Source organism: Hippopotamus amphibius, chromosome 11, assembly GCF_030028045.1.
Source record: "Hippopotamus amphibius kiboko isolate mHipAmp2 chromosome 11, mHipAmp2.hap2, whole genome shotgun sequence".
NCBI classification, from domain to species: Eukaryota; Metazoa; Chordata; class Mammalia; order Artiodactyla; family Hippopotamidae; genus Hippopotamus; species Hippopotamus amphibius.
Genome location: NC_080196.1, coordinates 67745887 through 67771064, shown reverse-complemented (window position 1 = coordinate 67771064; position 25178 = coordinate 67745887). Strand labels below are relative to the sequence as shown.

Here is a 25178-nt window from a genome sequence, read left to right as displayed (position 1 = left end):
AGAACTTAACAGCTGAGCACAAGTTTGCCCAGAAGAAAGACTTTTCTGTCTCCTTTGCAATTAAGTATGACCCCATGAAAAGGTCAAGTCAGTGGGATATAAGCAAAAATAATACACACAAGATCCAGACTGTGCTCTAGAAAGTGGAGGCATGTGTTCCCTCGTTTGGACACAATGATGAGCCATCTTGGACCTGCAAGGATGGCCAAGCTTACAAAGGAAAGAAGCCTGGGCCCCTGGTGATTTCTCAAATTAGAATCTCTTTACCAGATCACACTTTGACATGAAAGGACTAAATCTCTGTCATACTTTTGCCACTATGATTTGAGATAGTGGTAAAATGCAGCTATATCCTTATCCTATAATAATACAAGAATTAAAATTTTAACTGTAACGACTGGATGGATGTGGTAAATTAGGGCTCAATATCTATTTCATCTCCTTCTACTGTGTCTTCTCATAGTGTAGATGCTAGAAAGATTCAAATAAAAGCAAACCCAAAACTCTCCATTTTCCAGGGTCTCTTGAATTAAAATACAGTCAGGTCTGCTTGCATGAAATTCAGAAGCTATAAGTGAGGCAGATGCCTCCTTTCTGTTGCTTCTGCTTTTTTTGCTGGCATTTTGTGATGCAATTTTTTTTCTTTTCTTTTTTCCTGAAACAGCAGAAGTTCTAGTAGTTTTTCACATACTTGGTGGATGTTGAGAGATAAGATATAGATCAATTTTTTGCTGACACTGATGGGAGCAATTAAGATTGTTTTGGAGATGCATTTCGAGGAGCAGCTTCCTGCCTGTGGTGGTTTCTTGCCCATGGCAGCTTCCTGACCATGGCAGTGGTACTTTGGCTCTAAAATAACTGGCTATCCCATCGTGGAAAAAGCAGTATGTCCCTTGGTTGCAGATTTGGCGGGGTAGCTAGGCGATTCATTCCTGAAAATTCAACCTAAAGTTTGTTTCTTCAACCTGCCAACAATTCTGTAAACTGTTTAATACACTGTAGTAAATGCCTCTGTTTACTCCTTAAAGAGAAGGGAGCTCTCCATAACTAAACCTTACCAAACAGACTCCACTGCCCCAACAACTGAAAGGATGGAGACACATTAATTGAGATGGGAGGATATTTTTCACAAGAAAACCCAAACATTTGATTTCTATATGTTAAGTTTGAAATGTCTACTAAACTTCCAAATGGGAATATTAATTAGGCATTTTGGGCTAGAGACATGATGTCTTAAGTTTCCAATATATAAAAAGTACTTAAAGCTATAAGGCTGGATGGGATCACTGAGGAAGTGAATATAAATAAACATGAGACAAGGCTCATAGGCTGAGCCCTGGGGCTCGCCAAAGTTTAAGACTGAGGGGTCAGGGTGGTGGGGGTTGGGGCTACATAGGAATGAGGATGAACCAGCCAAACATACTAAGAAGGAGTGGCCAGTGAGGAAAGTGGAAAACTAGGTGAATGTTGTCCTAAAAGCCAAGTGAAGGAGGAGAGAGAGGTCAGCTAGGTCAAATGGACATACCTCAAGGAAATGAGGACTTGAGAGGTGGTGACTGGTTTAATGGTGCAAAGGCCAAAATTACCTCTGATCAGTATAACTTTGGTAATCAGAAATCGTTTCTTAATATGCCTCATCAGTGCTCAAAGTACAGTAATCTAAAAGAAGAAACAAGGGTCCAGTACTGGAAAGAGCTTTCTACAAGTGTGGAAGACACTGGAAACACAGTTAAAAAGATAAACAAGTAGGACACAAGTGGCACCATTGGTATTAAACATCAACCAAAGAATAAAAATTTAAGGGAGACAAGAGGGCAGACAGCAGCATCAAGCAGTATCAGCAGTATATCATTCTGTAGAACTGAAAACCACAGCCACAGAAAGATAGAGAAAATGAAAAAGCAGAGGACTTTGTACCAGATAAAGAGACAAGATAAAACCCCAGAAAAACAACTAAATGAAGAGGAGATAGGCACTCTTCCAGAAAAAGAACTCAGAATAATGATGGTGAAGATGATCCAAGACTTTGAAAAAAAGACTGGATGCAGAGATCAAAAAGTTGCAAGAAGAGTTTACCAAAGACCTAAAAGAATTAGAAAACAAACAAACAGAGATATGCAACACAATAACTGAAATGAAAAATACACTAGAAGGAACCAATAGCAGATTGAGGCAGAAGGGCAAATAAGTGACACGGAAGACAGAATGGTGATAATCACTGATGCGGAAAAGAATAAAGAAAAAAGAATGAAGAGAACTGAAGACAGCCTAAGATACCTCTGGGACAACATTAAATGCACCAACATTTGCATTATAGGGGTCCCAGAAGGAGAAGAGAGAGAGAAAGGACCCGAGAAAATATTGGAAGAGATTATAGTTGAAAACTTTCCTAACATGGAAAAGGAAATATCTACCCAAGTCCAGGAAGTGCAGAGAGTCCCAGGCAGGATAAACCCAAGGAGAAACACACCAAGGCACATAGTAGTCAAACTGACAAAAATTAAAGACAGAGAAATGTTATTAAAAGCAACAAGGGAAAAATGACAAATAACACACAAGGGAACTCCCATAAGGTTAACAGCTGATTTCTCAGCAGAAACTCTGCAAGCCAGAAGGGAGTGGCACGATATAGTTAAAGCAACGAAAGGGAAGAATCTACAACCAAGAATACTCTACCCAGCAAGGATCTCATTCAGATTTGATGGAGAAATCAAAAGCTTTACAGACGAGAAACAGCTAAGAGAATTCAGCACCACCAAATCAGCCCTAAAACAAATGCTAAAGAAACTTCTCTAAGTGGGAAACATAAGAGAAGAAGAGGACCTACAAAAACAAAAACAAAACACTTAAGAAAATGGTAATAAGAACATACATATAGATAATTACCTTGAATGTAAATGGATTAAATGCACCAACCAAAAGACACCGACTGGCTGAATGGATACAAAAACAAGACCCATATATATGCTGTCTGTAAGAGACCCACTTCAGACCTAGGGACATATACAGACTGAAAGCGAGGGGATGGAAGAAGATATTCCATGCAAACGGAAGTAAAAAGAAAGCTGGAGTAGCAATACTCATATCAGATAAAATAGACTTTAAAATAAAAAATGTTACAAGAGACAAGAAAGGACAATACATAAAGATCAAGGGATCCATCCAAGAAGAAGAGATAACAATTATAAATATATATGCACCCAATATAGGAGCACCTCAATACATAAGGCAAATGCTAACAACTATGAAAGAGGAAATCGACAGGAACACAATCATAGTGGGGGACTTTAACACCCCACGGACACCAATGGACAGATCATCCAGACAGAAAATTAATAATGAAACACAAGCTTTAAATGACACAATAAATCAGCTTGATTTAATAGATATCTACAGGACATGACATCCAAAAACAGCAGATTTCATGTTCTTCTCAAGTGCACATGGAACATTCTCCAGGATAGATCACATTTTGGGTCACAAATCAAATCTCGGTAAATTTAAGAAATTGAAATTGTATCAAGCATCATTTCCAGCCACAATGCTATGAGATTAGAAATCCATTACAGGAAAAAAACTGTAAAGAACACCAACACATGGAGGCTAAACAATATGCTACTAAATAACCAAGAGATCATTAAAGAAATCAAAGAGGAAATCAAAAATTATCTAGAGACAAATGACAATGAAAACACAATGATCCAAAACCTATGGGATGCAGCAAAAGCAGTCCTAAGAGGGAAATTTATATCAATACAATCCTACCTCAAGAAACAAGAAACATCCCAAATAAACAATCTAACCTTACACTGAAAGAAACTAGAGAAAGAAGAGCAAACAAAACCCAAAGTTAGTAGACGGAGAGAAATCATAAAGATCAGAGTAGAAATAAATGAAATAGAGACAAAGAAAACAATAGCAAAAATCAATAAAACTAAAAGCTGGTTCTTTGAGAAGATAAATAAAATTGATAAACCTCTAGCAAGACTCATCAAGAAAAGGAGGGAGAGGACTCAAATCAATAAAATTAGAAATGAAACAGCAGAAGTTACAACAGACACCACAGAAATAAAAAGCACCATGAGAGACTACTACAAACAACTATACGTCAATAAAATGGACAACCAGGATGAAATGGACAAATTCTTAGAAAGGTATAACCTTCCAAGACTGAATCAGGAAGACATAGAAAATATGAACAGACCAATCACAAGTAATGAAATTGCAACTGTGATTAAAAATCTCCCAACAAACAAAAGTCCAGGACCAGATAGATTCACGGGTGAATTTTATCAAACATTTAGAGAAGAGCTAACACCCATCCTTCTCAAGCTCTTCCAAAACATTGCAGAGGAAGGAACACTCCCAAACTCATTTTATGAGGCCACTATCACCCTGATACCACCCTGATACCAGACAAAGATACTACAAAAAAAGAAAATTACAGACCATGATCACTGATGAATTTAGATGCAAAAATCCTCAACAAAATACTAGCCAACAGAATCCAACAGCACATTAAAAGGATCATACACCATGATCAAGTGGGGTTTATCCCTGGAATGCAAGGATTCTTCAATAGACGCATATCAATCAATGTGATACACCATATTAACAAATTGAAGGATAAAAACCATATGATCATCTCAATAGATGCAGAAAAAGCTTTTGACAAAATTCAACACCAATTTATGATAAAAACTCTCCAGAAAGTGGGCACAGAGGGAACCTACCTCAACATAATAAAGGCCATATATAACAAACCCACAGCAAACATCATTCTCAATGGTGAAAAACTGGAAGCATTCCCTCTAAGATCAGGAACAAGACAAAGATGTCCACTCTCACCACTACTATTCAACATAGTTTTGGAAGTCCTTGCCACAGCAAATAGAGAAGAAAAAGAAATAAAAGGAACCCAAATTGGGTTCTTTTACTGTTCACAGATGACATGATACTATACATAGAAAATCCTAAAGATGCCACCAGAAAATTACTCAAACTAATCAATGAATTTGGTAAAGTTGCAGGATACAAAATTAGCCACAGAAATCTCTTGCATTTCTATACACTAACAATGAAAGATCAGAAAGAGAAATTAAGGAAACAATTCCATTCACCACTGAAACTAAAAGAATAAAATACCTAGGAATAAACCTAACCAAGGAGATAAAAGACCTGTACTCAGAAAACTATAAGACACAAATGAAAGAAATCAAAGACAACACCAACAAATGGAGAGATATACCATGTTCTTGGACTGGAAGAATCAGCATTGTGAAAATGACTATACTACCGAAAGCAATTTACAGATTCAATACAATCCCTATCAAATTACCAATGGCATTTTTCACAGAACTAGAACAAGAAATTTTACAATTTGTATGGAAATGCAAAAGACCCTGAATAGCCAAAGCAATCTTGAGAAGGAAAGACAGAGTTGGTAGAATCAGGCTTCCTGACTTCAAACTATACTACAAGGCTACAGTGATCAAGCCAGTATGGTACTGGTACAAAAACAGAAGTATAGATCAATGGAACAGGATAGAAAGCCCAGAGATAAACTATGGTCAACTAATCTATGACAAAGGAGGCAAGGATATACAATAGAGAAAATGAAGCCTCTTCAATAAGTGGTGCTGGGAAAACTGGACAGCTACATAAGAAAGAATGAAATTGGAATACTCCCTAGCACCATACACATAAATAAACTCAAGATGGATTAAAGACCTAAAGGTAAGGCCAGACACTATTAAACTCCTAGAGGAAAACATAGGAAGAACACTCTAACATAAATCACAGCAAGATCTTTTTTGATCCACCCCCTAGAGTAATGGAAATAAAAACAAAAATAAATAAACTTGACCTAATGAAACTTCAGAGCTTCTGCACAGCAAAGGAAACTCTAAGCAAGATGAAAAGACAACCCTCAGAATGGGAGAAAATATTTGCAAACGAATCAACAGATAAAGGATTAAGCTCCAAGATATATAAACAGTTTATCCAGCTCAATATCAAAAAAACAAACAACCCAATCAAAAAATGGGCAGAAGACCTAAGTAGGCATTTTTCCAAAGAAGACATACGGATGGCCAAGAGGCACATGAAAAGCTGCTCGACATCACTAATTGTTAGAGAAATGCAAATCAAAACTACAATGAGGTATCACCTCACACCAGTTAGAATGGGCATCATCAGAAAATCTACAAACAGTAAATGCTGGAGAGGGTGTGGAGAAAAAGGAACACTCTTGCACTGTTGGTGGGAATGTAAATTGATACAGCCACTATGGAGAATAGTATGGAGGTTCCTTGCAAAACTAAAAATAAAACTACCATATGACCCAGCAATCCCACTACTAGGCATATACCCAGAGAACACCATAATTTCAAAAGACACATGCACTTCCAATGTTCACTGCAGCACTATTTACAATAGCCAGGACATGGAAACAACCTAAATGTCCATCAACAGATGAATGGATAAAAAAGATGTGGTACATATATACACTGGAATATTACTCAGCTATAAAAAGGAACGAAACTGGGACATTTGTAGAGACATGGATGGATATAGAGACTATCATACAGTGAAGTGAGTCAGAAAGAGAAAAATAAATATCATGTATTAACACATATATGTGGAATACAGAGAAATGGTACAAATCAACCAGTTTGCAAGGCAGAAATAGAGACACAAATGTAGAGAACAAATATATGGACACCAAATGGGGAAAGCGCGGAAGGTTGGGGGGGAATGAATTGGGAGATTGCGACTGCCATATATACATTACTAATAAGAAAAACAAAAACCAAATTGTATACTCTAAATATATGCAGTTTATTATCTGTTAACTTTATCTCAATAGAAGTTCTAAAAAAAAAAATTTAAGGGAAAGAGGCAAGCACAATGCCCTAGCCCCACCTCAATCATTATTTCTATTGTGTATATTCCATTTAGATCTTTACGGGAAGTAAACCTGATCCTGCTTGAAAATAACTTGTTTTTAGGAAAAAGTTAAACTAGCTAGCAGAGCACACATGGCCCATTCTAGGTGGACCCTACCTGCCTCTTCTGCCCCATCTCCTGCTCCACCCCCATCATGCGTAGGAAGACTAAGCTCTGTGAGCTCTTGTGAAAAGCTGTGCTTGCTTGCACCTCTGTCCCCTCTCTCTTCTTCCACAATGATTTACCTGCACGACACTCTCTATCCTTCAGGATCTAGCTCACATGCCACCCCAATAAGTCTTGTTTTTTACCACATTTCATCTCACGGCATGGTGCTCATCCCATGAATTCTCAGATCACCCCAACCCATCCCCATCTCAGCACCCATCACTCACTACTCTGATCATTTGCCTACTTCTGTCTTCCTCACTAGACTAATAAACTATATGAGAGCAAAGGCCATGACCAGATGTAATTCTAGCTTCAGTACTTATAGCAGTGCCTTCCACAGGACAGAGGAAGTGCTCAATAACCAGCTGCTGAATGAATGAATAAACTAATAAAGAATGGCTATAGAGTCTTTCTCGTATTGAATGGCTATAGAGTCTTTCTCATATTATTATTATTAGATTTTTAGTGATTTTCTAGATTTTCTCCTTTTTAGATTTTTAATGATTTTAATCTTCACGACTATCTTCAAATCTGTTGATTTTTAAATGTTTAAAGAGTTATTAAAACCTGAACAAAACAGACTCTTGGGAGTAAAGCAATCCCAATCAGAAGGAATGGAGAACCTACTTGTTGAAGGAACAAAGGGAAAGGGCCCAGGGAATTCTCTTGCATTGAGCAGGGAATGGGTGCCCATCTCCTCTTGGAACGCCTGAGAACAGTCTCTTTAGTGTGTCTTTTCCTCAGTACCTGAAATTAGAGAAAGAAAATTAACAATAAACAAAAGCATCACAGCCTACTTCACTGTAAAACAGTGGATGGACCATAAATCTAACCCCTCTCTGGAGGCTCCATCTCCAGAATGTCCGTGCTGAACCTAAAGATTAGATAATAAGGTCTTCTTTCTGTTAGAGGGTAAAAAAGAATGTATCCAGACTTTAAAGGTTTCATAAACCAACGAACTTCATTTTGTATACCTTTCCAACAATGACCACACTTTCAGTTTAGGAAATTCATCACTGTACTCTCATTTCTTCCTGTTCTGTCCCCAAACAAGGTAGAGAACACATCCTCAATTATAACAGTCTGTAGATGGCACTTACTTGCTCTTTCTGCTAAAATCTCATACTCTCAGGTGAACCAGAGTGAGAGAATGCATGTGCTTTGTTGCCTGAACACTCTATCTGCATTGTGCAATATGGCAGCCATGAGCCACATATGACTATTTAAATTTAAATTAATTAGAATTAAATAAAATATCAATTCCATCCTCCAGTTATACTAGCCGCACTCTGTGTCAGTAGCATTAATTAATTAATATTGGGCAACCATATCACATAGTGCAGATTATAGAACATTTCCATCATTGCAGAAAGTACTATTGGAGTTTTTAGGGATTTCCATCTCATTTCATGGTCTAGCAAGGAAGACATTGTATTTTCTGAGAATTATTTAATAATTACATTAAACATTGATTAAAGTGCTAAGCAGTCATCTAATCATTTAAATGACTTTTTCATTAATACGCTTCACATCAGTTAGTTGTAATTCAGTGAGTACTTTCACAACAGCATTCCTCATGATGTGGAATCTAGAAGCACAGTGAATAATCACTGAGTGATGGCTGATACCATTCAGACACATACATACTCCAGGATTTCCATCCTATTTTAACATCAGAATCACTGTGGCACTTGAAATCAACCTCTCCTTCACTGGGAACTACTACACATAATAGTAATTTAGCATGCACCTATTGACTATGGGTCAGATGTAACTGAGGCTATAAGCACAAAAGGGACTGATTCATGCCTTAAGCAACTACAGGTAAATTGTTTGCACTAATAACAAATTCCCAGTGCTGCAACAGAGGGATCACCAAACTGACACTGGCACACAAATCAAGTAGACTTTAGAGGTGGAAGAAGCCTTCACAGAGGAGGTGTCATTTGGATTTAACAAAGTAAAATCCAAAGCCAATGTCTAACCAGTGTTGAAAAGGGAAGGGGATGATGGAGGGAAAGGAGGAGGAAAGAAGGAAGGGAAAGCAAACAGGAGGGAAGAGAAAAGATGAAGGACATAAATTCCTATGTATCCTTTTGTCTTCTTTGCAATTTTTAATGAGAGTAATTTAATGAGAAGAAAGCATGCCTGAAAATATCCATGTACTTTGAATACCTTCTTCTGATGTTCCAGGAGCACAGGAATCTCTTTGTGTGTCTGTTTCTTTGAGTCAGAAAGCCGTATGGTGAAAGATCTTTTCTCATCAGACAACACAACAGCGTGGGTTGTGTATACTGACCCATCTTCTAGAACTCTGAAATCAGGATCACTGGACTGGATTTGGTCTGCAGACCTGAGGCACTCTTTCAAATTAACTGCAAGTAAGAATTTCCAAGTTGTAAAGTAGAAACACATGCAAAAAGAAAAAAAAGTGTTTAAATAATTTATACACTATTCTTCAAAATCCAGAAGTGGAATAAAATGAACCAATCACTCTGCATTTAGCAAATATCTTAACAGTCTCTTTACATGTATTTTTTTTAAATGATCATTCTTTTTCTGTTAAAGAATGATCATTCTGAATTGTATTAAATAAGATATTTTAAACTTTTATATGCTTCTAAGAGGCTTATGAAAACGATCTTTTATTAAAGACATGTGCGTGTTGCAACCATGTCAAAGCTGAGCTGCAGGCCCCTGCACACACCAGGATAAACAAACAGAAAAGTTTCCCTTAACAGTATAGTCTGAGTCTTTTAAGATACACCTGTCATCAGCCAGAAGTTATACACATGAGCCCAAAAAGTGAGAGAGTGTATGAGTTTGGCAAATAGTCAAGTAAGAAAACTCTTTAAATACTTCCCATTAGCACCTTTCCGTCTCACACACACACACACACACACACACACACACACACACACCCCAACCAACCCCTCCAGGCCCACAGTTCTCTTTGCATTCCTGTTCCTCGCTTTCCCAGACTCTCCAATGAAATTCTATGTGGAGTCTTCTCTCCCTGGTAATTTTCCCAAGTGAAAAGTAATAAAATATAAGCATCATACAAGTGTTTTGATACTTATATCAAAAGTATCAAATCTATCCCATTCTTCCACTATCTGTTTTGACAGAAACCAAACTGATACATTAATACTTAAGTAATAACCTAATACTCACTTAAGTAATATCACCTCAAAGGATTCATATGTTACCCATGTATAGTGTTTTCAGTTTAATCCAAATTTGTCACAGATGGAAATGTTAAGTCAAAAAGAAGTGAACCTCTTTAGAAGTGATGACATATTTTTTTCTCGTGTTCACATTTCTAGCAGAGTGATAACCCCTGGTCTATTTCCCTGGAAGGACACCCGGACTTCTCTTTACATCCTCTCCTTTCTTCCTTCCCAGAAACAGGACACTTGGTTGAAAATTAATTTGGTATCTCTGGGACAAGCTATATCTCTGAAAAAAATCATGATGCTTTCCTCCAATATTCCCTGTACCACAGGTAAAGCCCACCTGGGCAGAGCTGCCCAGCTGTTGGGAAAGTTTGAGGTTCCCCAGCTTCTCAAGTGTGCAAATTGATGATTAAGCTCAGTTTTGAATGGAATAGCTCACCTTGTTACACTTCCCACTGCAGCTATGACATTTATAAAACTACAGTTCCAATTCTCGCAGCTCCTTACCTATATCTCTCCAATGTTTAGAATCCTAGAGTGATGAAAGGGCTACATTCTACATGTAATTCTTTGTGTAACTTTTACTGTTAAAACATAAGTGACTACAAAAGCATGGATTAAAACATTTTTATTAGAATTGATGACAGAATTCTATAGAGTTATAAAGAACAAAATGTATATTTTAACTTATCTTGACTTGTATCTAATTATTGGTTCAGGCTAATTCCAAAAGGCAAAGATTGGATAACATGCTCTTTCTAGCATTAAGTAAATTAAATTTGTTTGAAAAACACTGTTTTGAAATTGCTCACCTCTGCCAACAATTTTGTCTGCCTCTAGTTTGGAAGGTATATTAAATATCACCTTTTTGCAGGCTTCACAAGCAAAACTGAAGACCTAGGAAAAAATGGTTGCGTTAATACAGTATGAAGAACAAAGTCTTAGATATGCAAGATAAATAAGTCCTAGAGATCTACAGTTAGCAATACTAACTGTAAATTTGTATTGTATTAGCATTAATAAGTATTCTATACTTAAAATTTTTGCTAAAAGACTAAATCTTGTGTTTTTACCAAAAGAAAATAATAATAGTAATAATAATATATAAAGAAGGTGAGAGGAAACTTGGAGATGATGGATATGTTTATCGGATAGATGGTGATGATGTCCTCAAGGTACATACTTATCTCCAAGCTCATCAAGTGGTGTATATTGAATATGCACAGCTTTCTGTATGTCCATTTCACCTCAATAATGTTTTTTTAAAAAGACTAAAGAACAAAGCCATATGATCATCTCAGTGGATGCAGGCAATCGACAAAATCCAACGCCAATTTACAATTAAAAACTTTCAACAAACTAGGAATAGAAGAGAACTTGCTCAGTGTGATAAAGGCCATCTATGAAAAACATCCCACTGAATGGAGAAAGACTGAATGCTTTCCTGTGACATAAAGAACAAGACAATGATGCCTACTCTCACCACTTCAATTCAACATGGTACTGGAGCTTCTAACCAGGGCAATTACTCACACAAAAAATAAATAACTAAAATTAAAGGCATCCAGATTAGGAAAGAAGTAAATAGTCTCTATTTTCAAATGATATGATCTTGTACATAGAAAATCCTAAAGAATTCGCTAAAAACAAAAAAAATAATAAATGGTTTCAGCCAAGTTGCAAGATACAGGATCAACATACAAAAAAAAATTGTTTTCCTGTACACTAGCAATAAAAAATCTGAAAGCGAAATTAAGCAATTTCATTCACAATAGATATCCCATCTTTATAGATCAAAAGATGTATTCCCAAAATTCATCTAACAGATTCAATGCACTCCCTCTCAAAATTCTAAATAGTTTTATGCAGAAATTGAAAATCAATCCTTGAGGAAATGCAAGGGACCCAAAGACCCAAATAAACTTGAAAAAGAACAAAACGGAAGGATTTCCCAATTTCAAAACTTACTGCAAAAATACAATAATCAAGGCAGACTGGTACTAGCATAAGGATAAACATATAGATGAATGGAATGGAACTGAAATTCCATATATAGGCTCTTACATTTTTAAAATTACATTATTGGTTTGGTTTGCTGCCACTTATTTTAATATTTCAAATATATGTCCACAAATAAGATCAGGCCACTACCTTTCAACTTCATAAAAACCATTCTCATAAAATGAGTTAGGGAGAGTTCTACTTTTTTCCGTTCTTTGAAACAATTTATATAAGGTAGAGATTATCTATTTCATTCAATTATGGAAGAATTCACCCATCTCAGGTCTGGGCTTGATGGATATGAGGGTGTGTGTGTATGTGCACACATGTGGCTTCTAATTCAGTGTCTTTATAAGTCTATTTAGAGTTTGTATACTTCCTCGAGTCAATATTGGTGATTTGTATCTTGTAGAAAATTGCCTCTTTTGTCTTTTCAAATTAACTAGAATAATATATTAATAATATTACCTATTTTTTTAAAACATCTTTCCTCTCCATAACTGTGCCTAGTTTTATTCCTAATATTGTTTTATCTGTGCCTTCTCTATTTTTCACTTGTTCAATCATAGCAGGTTGGTCTATACTTTCAAATGATAATGTTTGGTTTTGTTAATCCTCTATGTTGCTTGTTTCTTTTTTTTTAAACTGTTCTTCATAAGATATGTTCTAAATACACATGTATTTTAAGAAATAATGAAAGGAACACTAGGGTACTCACCTTCAAAGTTAACAAGTAAAACATTACTATTATTTTCAAAGTCCCTATATAACTCTCCCCAATTGCATTTTCTTCCCAACTTCAACCTCTCCAAATTCAGGTAACCACTAGTGGATGAATTTTTTTGTTGTTATTAATCATTTGCTTTCCCATTTCTCCTTAACTTTATCCCATGTATGTGTATCTCTAAAGAAGACTGGTTTATTTTGCCAGTTTTAGGCTTTAAATATATGTCGTCATAAGCTAATTGTATGCAACTTGATTTCTTTGCTAAAATTATGTTTGGGAAATTTATCCATGCTAAATATACAGTGGCAGTACATTCACCTTCCTCACTATATAGTATATCACTGGAAACAATGTACAATTAATTCATTAACATAAGGGATAGATAGTGGAAAGGATGATATTCAGATATGGATTTGTTATGCTACGTTTCCTGAATTATAAAGAAATTTGATACTATGTTTGCAGGGATTCAATATATTACTGAAAATAAAGTAAAAAAACAAAACCACCATTAGATTAGCAATGAAGAATTAATGACTCAAAGGTATTTTTCAAATAACTTTTTACAGATAAAAGAATAAAACTTCTTTTGCCCAATAAAAAAATACAACATACAAAACATTTTAAAGATAAATAAATTATGGACTGACTGAGTTTAAAAGGATTTATTTTAATGATGAACCCTCCAGGGCAACTTTAAATATCTGATTTATAAAACCTAGAGTTGTAAGCAACTTTAAATTAAAATGTAACAAATTAAGTTTTAAAAAATGATAATTATATTGTCATCTGGGAAAAATAAATTGCTTTGCTTCATTTTATACTACTGTCCAAATTTCATTAATTGTATCATTAAGGAAGCTTATCATACAAATCATCAAATCCTGATAGAACTATCTAATGCCAAAGGGAGAGCAAAAACCACAGGCATACCTGCCAGTGTTTCACTTTTGTACTGTCGTTCAGTTTTAAAGTGAATACACACGGTGGGCTTTCTAAAATGACACCTGATTTTCAATAGAGGAAAAAAGAAGCCAAAGAACAGAAATTTACAGAATATCTGAAAAATAAAGGAGCTCTTCTTGACTGAGCATATCAGTTACAGAACTTTCAATTCCTCATTTCTCCTGTGGACATTTGCTGTCTTCAAGATGGAAATCTTATCTTTCAAATTCTTACTACCTTGAATTGTAAGATCTACCTCTCTGTATTCTTAATGCTTTGATGATTCTACTAAATTTCCTTCTAACCAAACTCTGTAAGATGGGATTCTAGTTAAACGGAAAGTATGATCAGCTGCAGGTCACCAGAGATACCATATATGGGATGGCAACTGCCACAAGGATTACAACAGGACCAAAAAATGTGCATGGCTTACATGTATTTAGTGACTCAGAAAGTGCCACAGGATTTAGCTGTATCTCAATATAAGCACCAATAATCTCCATGTAAGAAGGTAGGTGATAATGCACTGATATAAATATATACTACAACTCTGACTTCCTTAAGATCATAGTTTTGAGGTAAACGAGTCCTCATTTACTTCCTTTATTTGCCCTAAGCGCTTTTTTTCACTAATGCAAAAGACAATAGAAAGGATTATACTCACTTAAAAAAAAAAAAAAAAAAAGGTGAGTATGTCAAATGTTACCAAGAACAACAGTAACAAAAAAGTCTGGTAAAGGAGTCACATTATTCTCATAATTTAATGCTACAAAGTCTGAAAAGATAGAATGCCCATTTGTCAACACAGGTTGCAGGCAGAATTTCACATACTCCAAGGGGAAAAGCATGGTATGTTATAAAGGAAAATGCTATTTTAATTCCTTTTGAAGAGCCCTTTTAGCAAGTGATAGATTAACCATGTCCAAGTACATACCATTTATAATATATAATAGTAAATAGAATTCCCAAAGTGGATTTGATATGGTGAACAATATTAAACACACACATACAAGGATCTCATTAATTATAATAGGGCAGAAGACATTTGAGCAACTGAGCAAATGTCAATTAGTTTTCACCGTCCCTAACAATTTTTGTTACATTGAAAGGAGAAACATTTTTAAGAGACACTCCTGTGCTTTCAACAAGGACGGGATGATCTTTTCGAGTTTCCCCCTCCTTTCTTTTATCCCCCTTTTCTTTGTATATATGTGTGGAAAGATGGTTAGGAATTGTATAATACTTAATTGTAGCAGTTTAGAGTATACTGAGGGTGGAAAGGTGGGAAAGGGACACGGATTCAGGAGCAGAAAAGCGCAGAAGGGAAGATTCCACAACGTATGGGGCGGCTCAGTTGGAAAGCTAGCACGTTTAAAGAAAGTCTCAGTTTTGTTAAAGACCTGCTTCGAAGAGCTCTCACTTCAAACAAGGAATTGTCTTTGAGAGTTCCACTAAGAGATCCATGAAACAAAATGTTACGCCCTTAATATTATACTGAAAGGTGGAGAGTCCCAGGAGTCAAAGGAAATACAGACATGGAATGGTCAACAGAACTCTTAATTCACCCATCTGGACAGAAAGTAAAAGTGTTTGTAAACTGGGGGTTGCAGGTGAAAAAAAAAAATCTATATACACTATCTAGTATTCAAGTCTCCAGACAGACCCTTTAATCTAAACGTTAGGCAATTCTTTCTAAAAATACTCCTAAACGAGTAAGTCATACACTAAAGCTGCTGCTCTCTCTATTGAGAAGTACATGCACCTTCTTGCCTTGCCACTCCCCAACCCCCCGACCGCCACCCCCTGCCACCGGGACAGCTCCTCGGTTTCCACGCCCTCCCCTCCAGCGAATACATGGCACATCTTGGGAACACAGCACCTCCGCAGTTTCTTCTCTCCCTCCCCGAATTCCTTTCGCAGGGAAAACACAAAACACTAAAGTCACGCTTTTAAATATATTAGCTGGAAACACTTTCAAAGATATCACAAAAGAACCCACTCTGAGAGTAGTTCCCACTTGTAAAGAGTCATTTCATCAGCTCATTTTGTTGGAACAGCTACCTGACAGGTCGACGCGCTCATTTGTACAATTCCTTGTCCATAAATATATCTTAGATCATAACTACCAATCCATTATTCATAACTCGTTGATTCAAAGCTTGCACCCGCTCGCCCTGCTTGGGGGCAGAAGAGCAGCAAGAATCCAAGTAGCTAGAGTCGACCTGCTCCCTAGCCAGGCTGGTCCTCTCGCCACCCGACCCCACGCGCGGGGAAGTCGCGGGTCCGCTGCTTCTTTCCGGAGCACGTCTAGAGTGCAGCCTAGACGTGGTCCCGCCTGAAGCTCCACGTAATCGCACCGTCAGAGCTCCCGGTTTTTTGCTTTGTGTCTCCCGAGTTCTCTGAGAATTGGCCCTAACTTCCTTTCCGGGTGGATTTCATCTTGGGTCTCAGGATTCCAGGGCACAAAAGACCGCAGGCTAAGGCTCCGGGCTTGTCCTCCCCCGGTGCTGGCAACCACCAACCCCACGCTAACCCCAACACTCCTCTCAGTCTGATTCTATCCCCTCTGCCTCACCCCACTTCCCCATCACACCCCCGACCCCAAGCTCCATCCCTAATCCAGCCGTCCACCCCCTCGCGCCCCAGGCACACTCCGGCCCCACAGGTGTCAAGCGGGGGTGGATCGCTCCGGTGAGCTGCTCAATAGCCTTCAGCGGAGGCAAAACCTGGAAGTCTTTTTTCAGAGGTAACTCAATGCCGGGACCCAGGGGCACCGCTCCAACCCCTCCACTCACCAATGGGACCCTGGGGTGGGGGCCAGCCCCTATAACTCACTCAGAAATCCTCATAAACTTAACCAAATACTCTTCTTCCCTCTCTAAATCCAAACCCACCCCAACCACCATCACCAGCCCTAGGAGCTAGGAAAGGAGTGCGAAACCCAACCCCGGCCCACGGGCAACAGCGCACGGGAGAGCTCAGCGAAGCGGGAGCCCAACCCGTAATTCGAACAAGTCTCAAACAAAAACCTCAGTCTGGAACCGTCCGGTCAGAACTCGTTTCTCATCCTCATCCCTCCGAGCCCGAATCTGGCTCGTCCGTGCCCCGCAAGATGGAGCTGAGCCGCGGACATCACCTTTCGGTCCGCTTCGCCCCCACCGCTCCGGGTAGGTGACTGCGCCCAAACCCGCCGGGCTCCACTCACCACAAGGGTCAGCAGCAGTTGTTTGCAGAGGGCTCCGCGCAGGCAGCTCCGGGGCCCGGCGGTGGCCATGGGGGCGCGGGGCCGGGGCGGAGGACGCAGCACCAAGCGGGATGCGAGAGACCAGAGCCCGCCGACGTGCAGCGGCGCGGAAGGTGCGCTTCTCTCGGCTGCTCGTTAAGTCGCCCCGGCCTCTTTCAGGCTTGCCTGCCCGAGAGCGTGTGCACTCCTGAGCCAGGATTGGACTCAGGAGACGCCGAGCCGCCCCTCCTTGTTTTGTCTCAAGTTTTATCACCGCGAGAGCCTCTGGGGAGCTGCCCGAGCTTGCCCTTCGGCTTCTCGAAGGCCGCGCTGGGTCCTCGCTCGCGGGAAAGTGGTCCAGGCCACCCCTTCTCCGCCTGCTCTCCCACGCCCCCCCCCCCCCCCCACTGCCCCGCCTTCCGCCCAGAGTCCCGGGGCGTCCTCCTCGCAGACGCTGCTCTGCGCATTCCCACTGCAGAACCCAAAACCGCCTGCAGGGATCCCTGCCCCAACATGGGCGCTCCTCGGTGCCAGGAACATCAGCGGATCCTCCCTTCAACTTCTGATCAAATGCTGCGCAAAGTCTCCTGGTTAATGCAAAATATATGGACTCTTCCCAAATTTGACTCTCACAATAAGATAAAGGAGGGGAAATTATCCCAAGTGGCATGAATAAGCTTACACTTAGTGTACCAGAAATGAAAAGCAAATAAATGAAAGTGTGATATCTTACCATTTTCACGCACCCCAAATATGAGGGATTATACTCAGAGTTTTCATTTCCTGCCAATTTTGAGGCCTTATTTGAGCCTTCTAAGAAAGAATTTGTTCTTATATGAAATTATTGATTTGAGTAATTACCTCATAATTGTACTAAGATGCAATTTTTCAGTTTGTGGGAAAAGAAATATCTACCACGCAAAATCTTCTACTCTAAAATGAGGCTTCCAGATTCAGTATCATTTAACAAACGTTTATCAGGGCCCACAGTTGCACAGGCACTGGGGCTGGAGGAAAGGAAATGCACAAAACCCAGTTCCTGCCCAAAGCAATTCAAAGCCTAGGAGGGAATAAAGGCAGTTGTCGTGGGCCAGTATGCTAAACCTTCTAACAGAGAGATAGTTTATAACACTAGGGTGCATGCCCTTATTTCTCTCTAAGCCCCCAATCTACCTAGATTCAGGGTGAACTCCCTCCTAGATATGTGTTGTTGCTTCTCAAAGTCAATGCGCAAGTTCCAAGGTCAGGACCCTCAGACAGTGCAGATTAATCAGAGAAGGCACTATGGCCTTCATTCATCCCACCCTGGTCACCCCAATAGGCTGCTTGTCTAAGCCATGGGTTTCCCTAAAACTCATAGGCTTGAGCTCTCAGGACTCAGACGCTAAGCTCAGCTTCCCAGTCGCATCTCTTACACATCCCAGGCTCCCAGGCACCCATTAGAGATCCCGTCTCACCTCTGGATGCCTCTGTATATAAGAGCTCTTCCAGTCTCAGAGAAAGCTCTTTACACTTCACTCCAACCATTTTCACCTCCCATCCTCCAGACCTTCACCTTTACCCATGACCTCAAAAGCGAGCCTCTCAAAGTGTCCTCTGGGCCCAGGCGGCCTTTAGAAACAAGCCAGGACCATAGCTCTCGTCAGAAAGCAAATTGGCTTGCACCTTGATTTTGGACCCGCAGTTTCCAGAACTGAATAATGCTTGAGATAAGAATCAAGAGAGAAAAGGGGCAAGGTTGGAGCATGTTTCAGGCAAAGGCCATCGTAATGGCCCCAGTGGAGCTCTGGAGAGTCTTGGGAGGGCTTCCCACATCCAGGAAACAGAAAGGAGTTTCTTCAGATCCACTGGATGGCAGAACTCCTGTGCTGAGAATTCGGTTAGAAAGATGATCTCCCAGCAAACCAGGCTGAGGAGTTAAATTTCATCCTGGAAGAGATGGAGAATCATCCACTCAGTCTGGAAAGTCAGCACTTCTGGTGAGTTAATGGATTCATTAACTTCATTAAAGAACCAATTTCTGCCATGATATAGCTTTCCCTTAATATTTAGAAAAGATTTGAAGTGTTTTTCTTTATGCTCAGTAGCCCTCGTTTTCAGTGATTTCAGCTTTGTCTGCTAGAGTCTGACCTGCTTACTACTGTCTTTCATGGGACTAAAACCATAAGCTAGCCATCATACGCTGTATCATTAAGGTGATTGTTAAACCTACTGACTATATGACGGTTACTTTAAGCTCCCGTGTTTAGCTTCCACAAAATAAAAGTTGTAGGAATCTATTCCAGAAGTACTGTAAGAAAGCATATTGGTGATATTTTTTATTCATATTGTAAACTTCTAGGTGCGCTATGAATATTGAATAATAACTATATGGAGTATTAATAACTATCTTGGAATTTCCTTTTTTGCTAAGGCATGTATTTGTCCACCATGAGTGTATTAGCTACGTCCTAATATAAAGCAATGTGTTTTTATAACTTAGAAAAGAATCTTTATAGGCAGTTATAATTATAACAAATATAACTTGAAGACAAATTTTAAAATAGTTTTTGTTTTTCTTAAGGAAATTATAATTTTAAGTAAAATTGTTGAAAATTTATTTAAAATATGAGCTTTAGTTAGAACTGGATGCCTATAATAAAATTATAATTATAACAAATTAATTTTAAAATAATAATAAAATTAATTTTAAATCATCATGAGACATCATAAAGCATAAAGTTATTCCAAAATGCCTTTATTTTAATACACTATACCCCAAACTGCAAAGTCAGTTGAAAGTCACTACTAAAAGAATAATGTAAAAATGGGAAAGAAACGTTACTTTTCTCTGTTATCTTCTTGGTTTGAAGGGTAAGAGCAGCAATCAATAGATCAAAAATGGAAGGTGACCTTAAGCTAACGTATAAAACATCAGGCATGCAGGTGAATTGTCAAATTTTCGGTAGAAAGTGAACTTAAGATCATTAGGAAGAGTTCTCTGTAGGTGTAGGAATCTCTGGCCACAGAAAGGGTAATGGCCGTAGGAGCTGGGAGCTGACTCCTGGTCCACTGAGAAGGCTGCCTTGCACAACTCCACGCCCACAGGTGCTGTCTCACACACCCACTCGCCTCAGTGGTTTATACGGGCGGTGACACTGCAAACCTGGGTCTCCTCACACACGCCTGTGAAACACTAGAACAACCGTATGATGTTCGGAACAAATTTGCTCGTAAGGGACGAGATATTTATGAAAAGCTTAAATTAAAACCAAGTAAAAGTTTAATGTTGAATAATCCTGCTTGTGACACAAAATGAGTTCTGCCCTGAGATGTTAGCTCAGAAGCATCTGTAGAGTATTATTTAGGATAAATAGTCACAATAATATACAAATCAAACACATTGCTTGTTGGAGCAACAGTGAGGAATACTGTACAAATATGTACTCGAGTGCCAGAAGCATTCTTAGACTTAATTTTTAGAAATTAGCTCCCCTTAATGTATCCACTTGCTCTTTTAGAGAAGGCTCTTCCCTGGTACTTGGGAACAGGGCAGTCGGATTCTCTCATCCCCACTGCTGTTTTCCTCCAAGAGTAGTAAACTCTGTTGCTGCCCTCCAGGAGAGGATGCTCCTTTTACTGTACCACCTTTCCCAAAGCGTGGCTGTTGGTCCTCCACTAGTTTCCCACAGCACTACTAAGAACAGCCTTGATTTTTTTCGGTCTTTTAAAAAGACTGCTGGAGACAGTTGAAGCCAAGAGTAACCTATAATACTGCATTGCTGCTCAAAACAAGAGCCATCCCAGGATCCCTGTCAGCTTCCCTCCTCTCCTGTCTTCCCATGGCAAGCATCCCTCCCAGCTCTACTTCCACCCCATGGAAATGCTCCAGGAAGCAAAGAGAACCTCAGACCTAGACCAAAATGAACCCTGACCTCCCAGGGACCAGAAGTTTACCCTCCTCTTTTTCTGTGCTGTGTCCTTAATCCTGAGGATTAATTGCTATCCAGAGTGATTGACAGTAGGACTACCCATTCCTTTCCAGAGAAAACACTCCCAGCCACAGAAGTGTGGCCTTTCACTCTAACCTTGTAACAAACATACAAAATTCGAACATTTGTACTTCTTTCAAATTCAGAAATATCCAGTTTAAGTAACACCATAACAGTCCAACCCAGATAGGGTGTGCCAAGGTCAGAAAGGCTCCCTTTGAGTCTCTCCTTATTAATAAATGATTCAAGAACTATTTCAGTGGTTTTACTCTTCCTCCAAGGAAATCTTCAGACACTTTGACAAATAGCCTCTCTTCTGCAAACAGACCTTTCAAGGAGAGAGGAGTGGTCTCCTGGTGACTTCTCACCAGGCTAGAAGGAATAGGGATTTCCACATAGACAACAACTCCACTGTGTGAGTGTTAACTTCTTACATTAACTGGACAAACCCAGTGAAACAAAGCCCTGCTTCGGCTGAATTTAGTCCCTCTCATCTTGGAATCATCCCGTAATCCTTTGCTTCACTTCAGTGTGAAAAACTTCTCCCACTGGGTGAGGCTGTAATTTCTCCTGTAGGTTCTCGTGTTGCCAGGAGCTCATTGTGTGCATCTGTTGTTCACAGGGCATTACTCAAGCACAAAGGCTACAGGTGGGAATGGCCCAGCTTCCAGATGCCATGTGTCATTCACCTGATTCATTGTCCCGTCAGCCTTCTTTTTTCCCAGAAGTTTAGGAGGACCATCCCTCGAAATCAGCTTCAGCTCCACTCTGGCTCAAACGCCTATCAGCTAGCTCAGAGTGGAGAAGCTGCTTTTCCCACCAGTTCTCTATGGGCAGTAAATTATTTGTCAGCAATTACTATCTATTGCTATTAAGTGTTTATTTTATTGATTATTAATTATCTACTCATTAATTTTATTTACTCAAGATTTATTCATTTGTTTTTTCTTTTCAGCCTTCCGTGTTTCCCAAGCCCTTCTGTCACTAGATGAGAGGTAGCTTTCCACCAATTAGCTGCTTAGTGTTCACTGAACAGGCCAATGCCAAGGTTCTTTTCTTTCATTGCTTTCAAGCATCATTCTTGTGTTAGGCTTTCCATGTTATAATAAGCTGCACATTTCCCTAATTGACAAGTTCCAGTCTTAACTTGCACACATCTGTGTAAGGTTATACCAGATCCCTATTCCTCTAAACAACCCTAATGCAGGGGTCTTACCTGAATGTTAGATGAAAAAGAGAGAGAGAGAAGCTTGCAATATTCCTAGTAGGCATGTAGGCATGTCCCAGAAAGGCTATTTTGTTGTCTCTTTCTCCTAAGATTGCAATGTTCTTGACTGTGCAGTAAAATTGGCTTTCTCCCAGATTCCAAGTTCTGTTTGGATGGTGGTCAGAGAAAGTCCTAATCTTAACTTTAATATTTCACTTTAAAAATGAGGATCTCTGACCCAAATCACCCTGTCAGACCCCCAAAGTAATAAATAGTATTTTTAGGTGTCTCAAAATAGATGATTGCAAACTCACCAAGACATCCGTGAGAAATTTAGTTCCTACTCAAGACAACATTAAGTAGTGATCAGATATTATCTGGAACAGCTTCTCAACCATCTTATGATGAATTATCTGATCTCAACTGCCGTACTGTTACAAAGGTCCAAGCGAAAACTGGAGCCCATTGCCTCTGCCCACTCATCTTATCTTAAGATGCGTAGACAAAAAGAAGCTGGGAAAAGACAAGCATCATGGATGTGACTATGACATCTTTTCTTCTTATGGTGACCTGCCTTTCTGTAATATTCCCAAGATAATTGACACTAATGTCACCCAGTATCAACTTTTCCATTTGGTACACTGAAAATATGGTTTTCATATTCTCGTTTCCAGAGTGATATTGGAAAATGATAAGCACACACATGTTCTTATGACATAATGTAAGATAAAAACATTTTGTTTTCTGCCACATTCATTTATCATGACATACAAAGTATTCCCTGAAAATAGGTGGTCTGAGCCTTGCTCTACCAGGCTCACTCAATGATAGTTTTCCAAACTCATCTACTCAAAGAAGAAGGACGTACTGTATGATGGCAACTGGCCAGGAATATGCCAGGTTTTTTTTTTTCCCAAGTGGATCCAAGGCCCTCTAGCTTATTCCTCCCCTTAATCCTTTCTTTTAATTTTGAACATGTGAAGACGATGTTCTTTAGTTCACAGTAAACCTTTGTATTTGGCCATTGTTGAGGTAAAATGAAAGAGACAATTTTGGCAGCAACGTTTTATTAGTAAAATAAAGAAATTCCCTCCAAAAATAACAGGGATCCAAGTCAGTCTGACCTGGGTACTCTAACGCCATCTGTTTAGAGATTCCAACTGAAGTTTTAAATTGCCCGTTAACTTGTTCGACATAATTTCCCTGGGGTAGTTAGTTTTTAAATCTCTGGCTTCTCCATCTTGTAAAAATGTAAAATTTTACAAAAGATTTTTCCTTTTACATCTGGATTACATAGAATAAAATTCATAGACTGTAAACATACACGTCAATAAGTTTTGACAAATATATACATAAATATATGTTTTGACTATATATATATTTGGCCAAAAGTTTGTTCTGGTTTTTCTGTAACATCTTACACATATATAAACTGTGTTACCAACATTCAAATCAAGACAGAGAACATTTCCTTCACCCTAGTAAATACCCATCCCCACCTTGAGGCCACCACTGTTCTGATTTCTATCACTAAAAAGTAATTTCAACTTTCTTAAAATTTCATGTAGACTTCCCTGGTGGCGCAGTGGTTAAGAATCCACCTGCCAATGCAGGGAACACGGGTTCGATCCTTTGTCCAGGTATACCCCACATGCCGCAGAGCTACTAAACCCGTGCACCACAACTACGGAGCCTGTGCTCTAGAGCCCGTGAGCCACAACTACTGAGCCCACGTGCTGCAACGACTGAAACGCCTAGCGCCCATGCTCCACAACAAGCGAAGCCACTGCACTGAGAAGCCCCCACTCACCAAAACTACAGAAAGCCCGTGTGCAGCAATGAAGACCCAATACAGCCAAAATAATAATAATAATAATTTCACATACACGGAATCACACACTCTATTAGTTACCTATTACAGCATCACTTTTTATCTGTTGGACATCACTTTTTGCATTATTCCACAACTTAGTAGGTTAAAACAACTAGGACTTGTCTCACAGTTTCTGTGGGATCCAGGCTTAGCTGGCTGTCTCTGGCTCAGGTTGCAGTCAAGGTGTATAGCTGAGGCTACAGTCACCTCAAAGCTCCACTGGATCTGTTTTTAAGTCCACGTACATGACTTTCGGCAGGCTTTCCTTGATAACTGTTGGCAGAGCATCAGTTCCTTGCCACATGGGCCTCTCTAGGGCAGCCCACACCATGGTACCTAGCTTACGGCTGAACAAACAAGAAAGATAAGGTGCCCAGAATGGAAGCCACAGTCTTTTTGTAACCCAACATCAGAAGTGACATTCTATCACCTCTGCTTAATTCTGTTGGCTGGAAGTACGTCACTAGAAGCACTCTGAAGTCAAGGAATGGTGGTTACACAAGAGCATGAACATCATGAGGCAGAGATCATTGGACACCATCTCAGAGGCTGACAGCCATGCGGAATGTATGCTTTTGTGTCTGATGTCTTTCATTCAACTTTGCTTGTCCCTTTTATTATTGAGTAGTGTTGCATTGTCTGTGTATACCACTCTGTGTTTAATTCTTCTCTTTTGTGTTGTTTCCACTTTTTAGCTATTGTGAATAAAGCTGCTGTGAACATGTGCAAGTCCTTTTGTGGGCATAGAGTTTCATTTCTTTCCCATATATCCGTAGTAGTAGTAGAATAACTAGGACAGAGGGCATAGGGTAATGCTATACTTCGCTTTCATCCAAACTACCAGACCAATTCCCTGCCAGCATACATATATGAGTTCCAGTTGTTGTACACCCTTGCCAACACATTTTTGTCAGTCTTAGAATTTTACCACTATGG

The 25178-nt window shown here is 39.3% G+C and overlaps 1 protein-coding gene across 2 annotated transcripts in view; it reads right to left on the bottom strand.

Moving 5' to 3' along the window:
• Positions 1-17569, bottom strand: part of DSC3 (desmocollin 3) — a 46482-nt gene extending 28913 nt beyond the window's left edge. Inside the window, exons 1-4 of one of the 2 annotated variants that reach the window (XM_057700225.1) lie at positions 17174-17569; positions 11108-11192; positions 9295-9494; positions 7747-7866 (exon numbers count right to left, since the gene is read on the bottom strand). In XM_057700225.1, coding sequence (XP_057556208.1) covers positions 7747-7866; positions 9295-9494; positions 11108-11192; positions 17174-17242 — 474 coding nt within the window. In that variant the 5' untranslated portion in view covers positions 17243-17569. The remainder of the gene's footprint in view (positions 1-7746; positions 7867-9294; positions 9495-11107; positions 11193-17173) is intronic. The other variant, XM_057700226.1, reaches the window with a different exon arrangement.
• Between the last annotated feature and the right edge of the window lie 7609 nt (positions 17570-25178).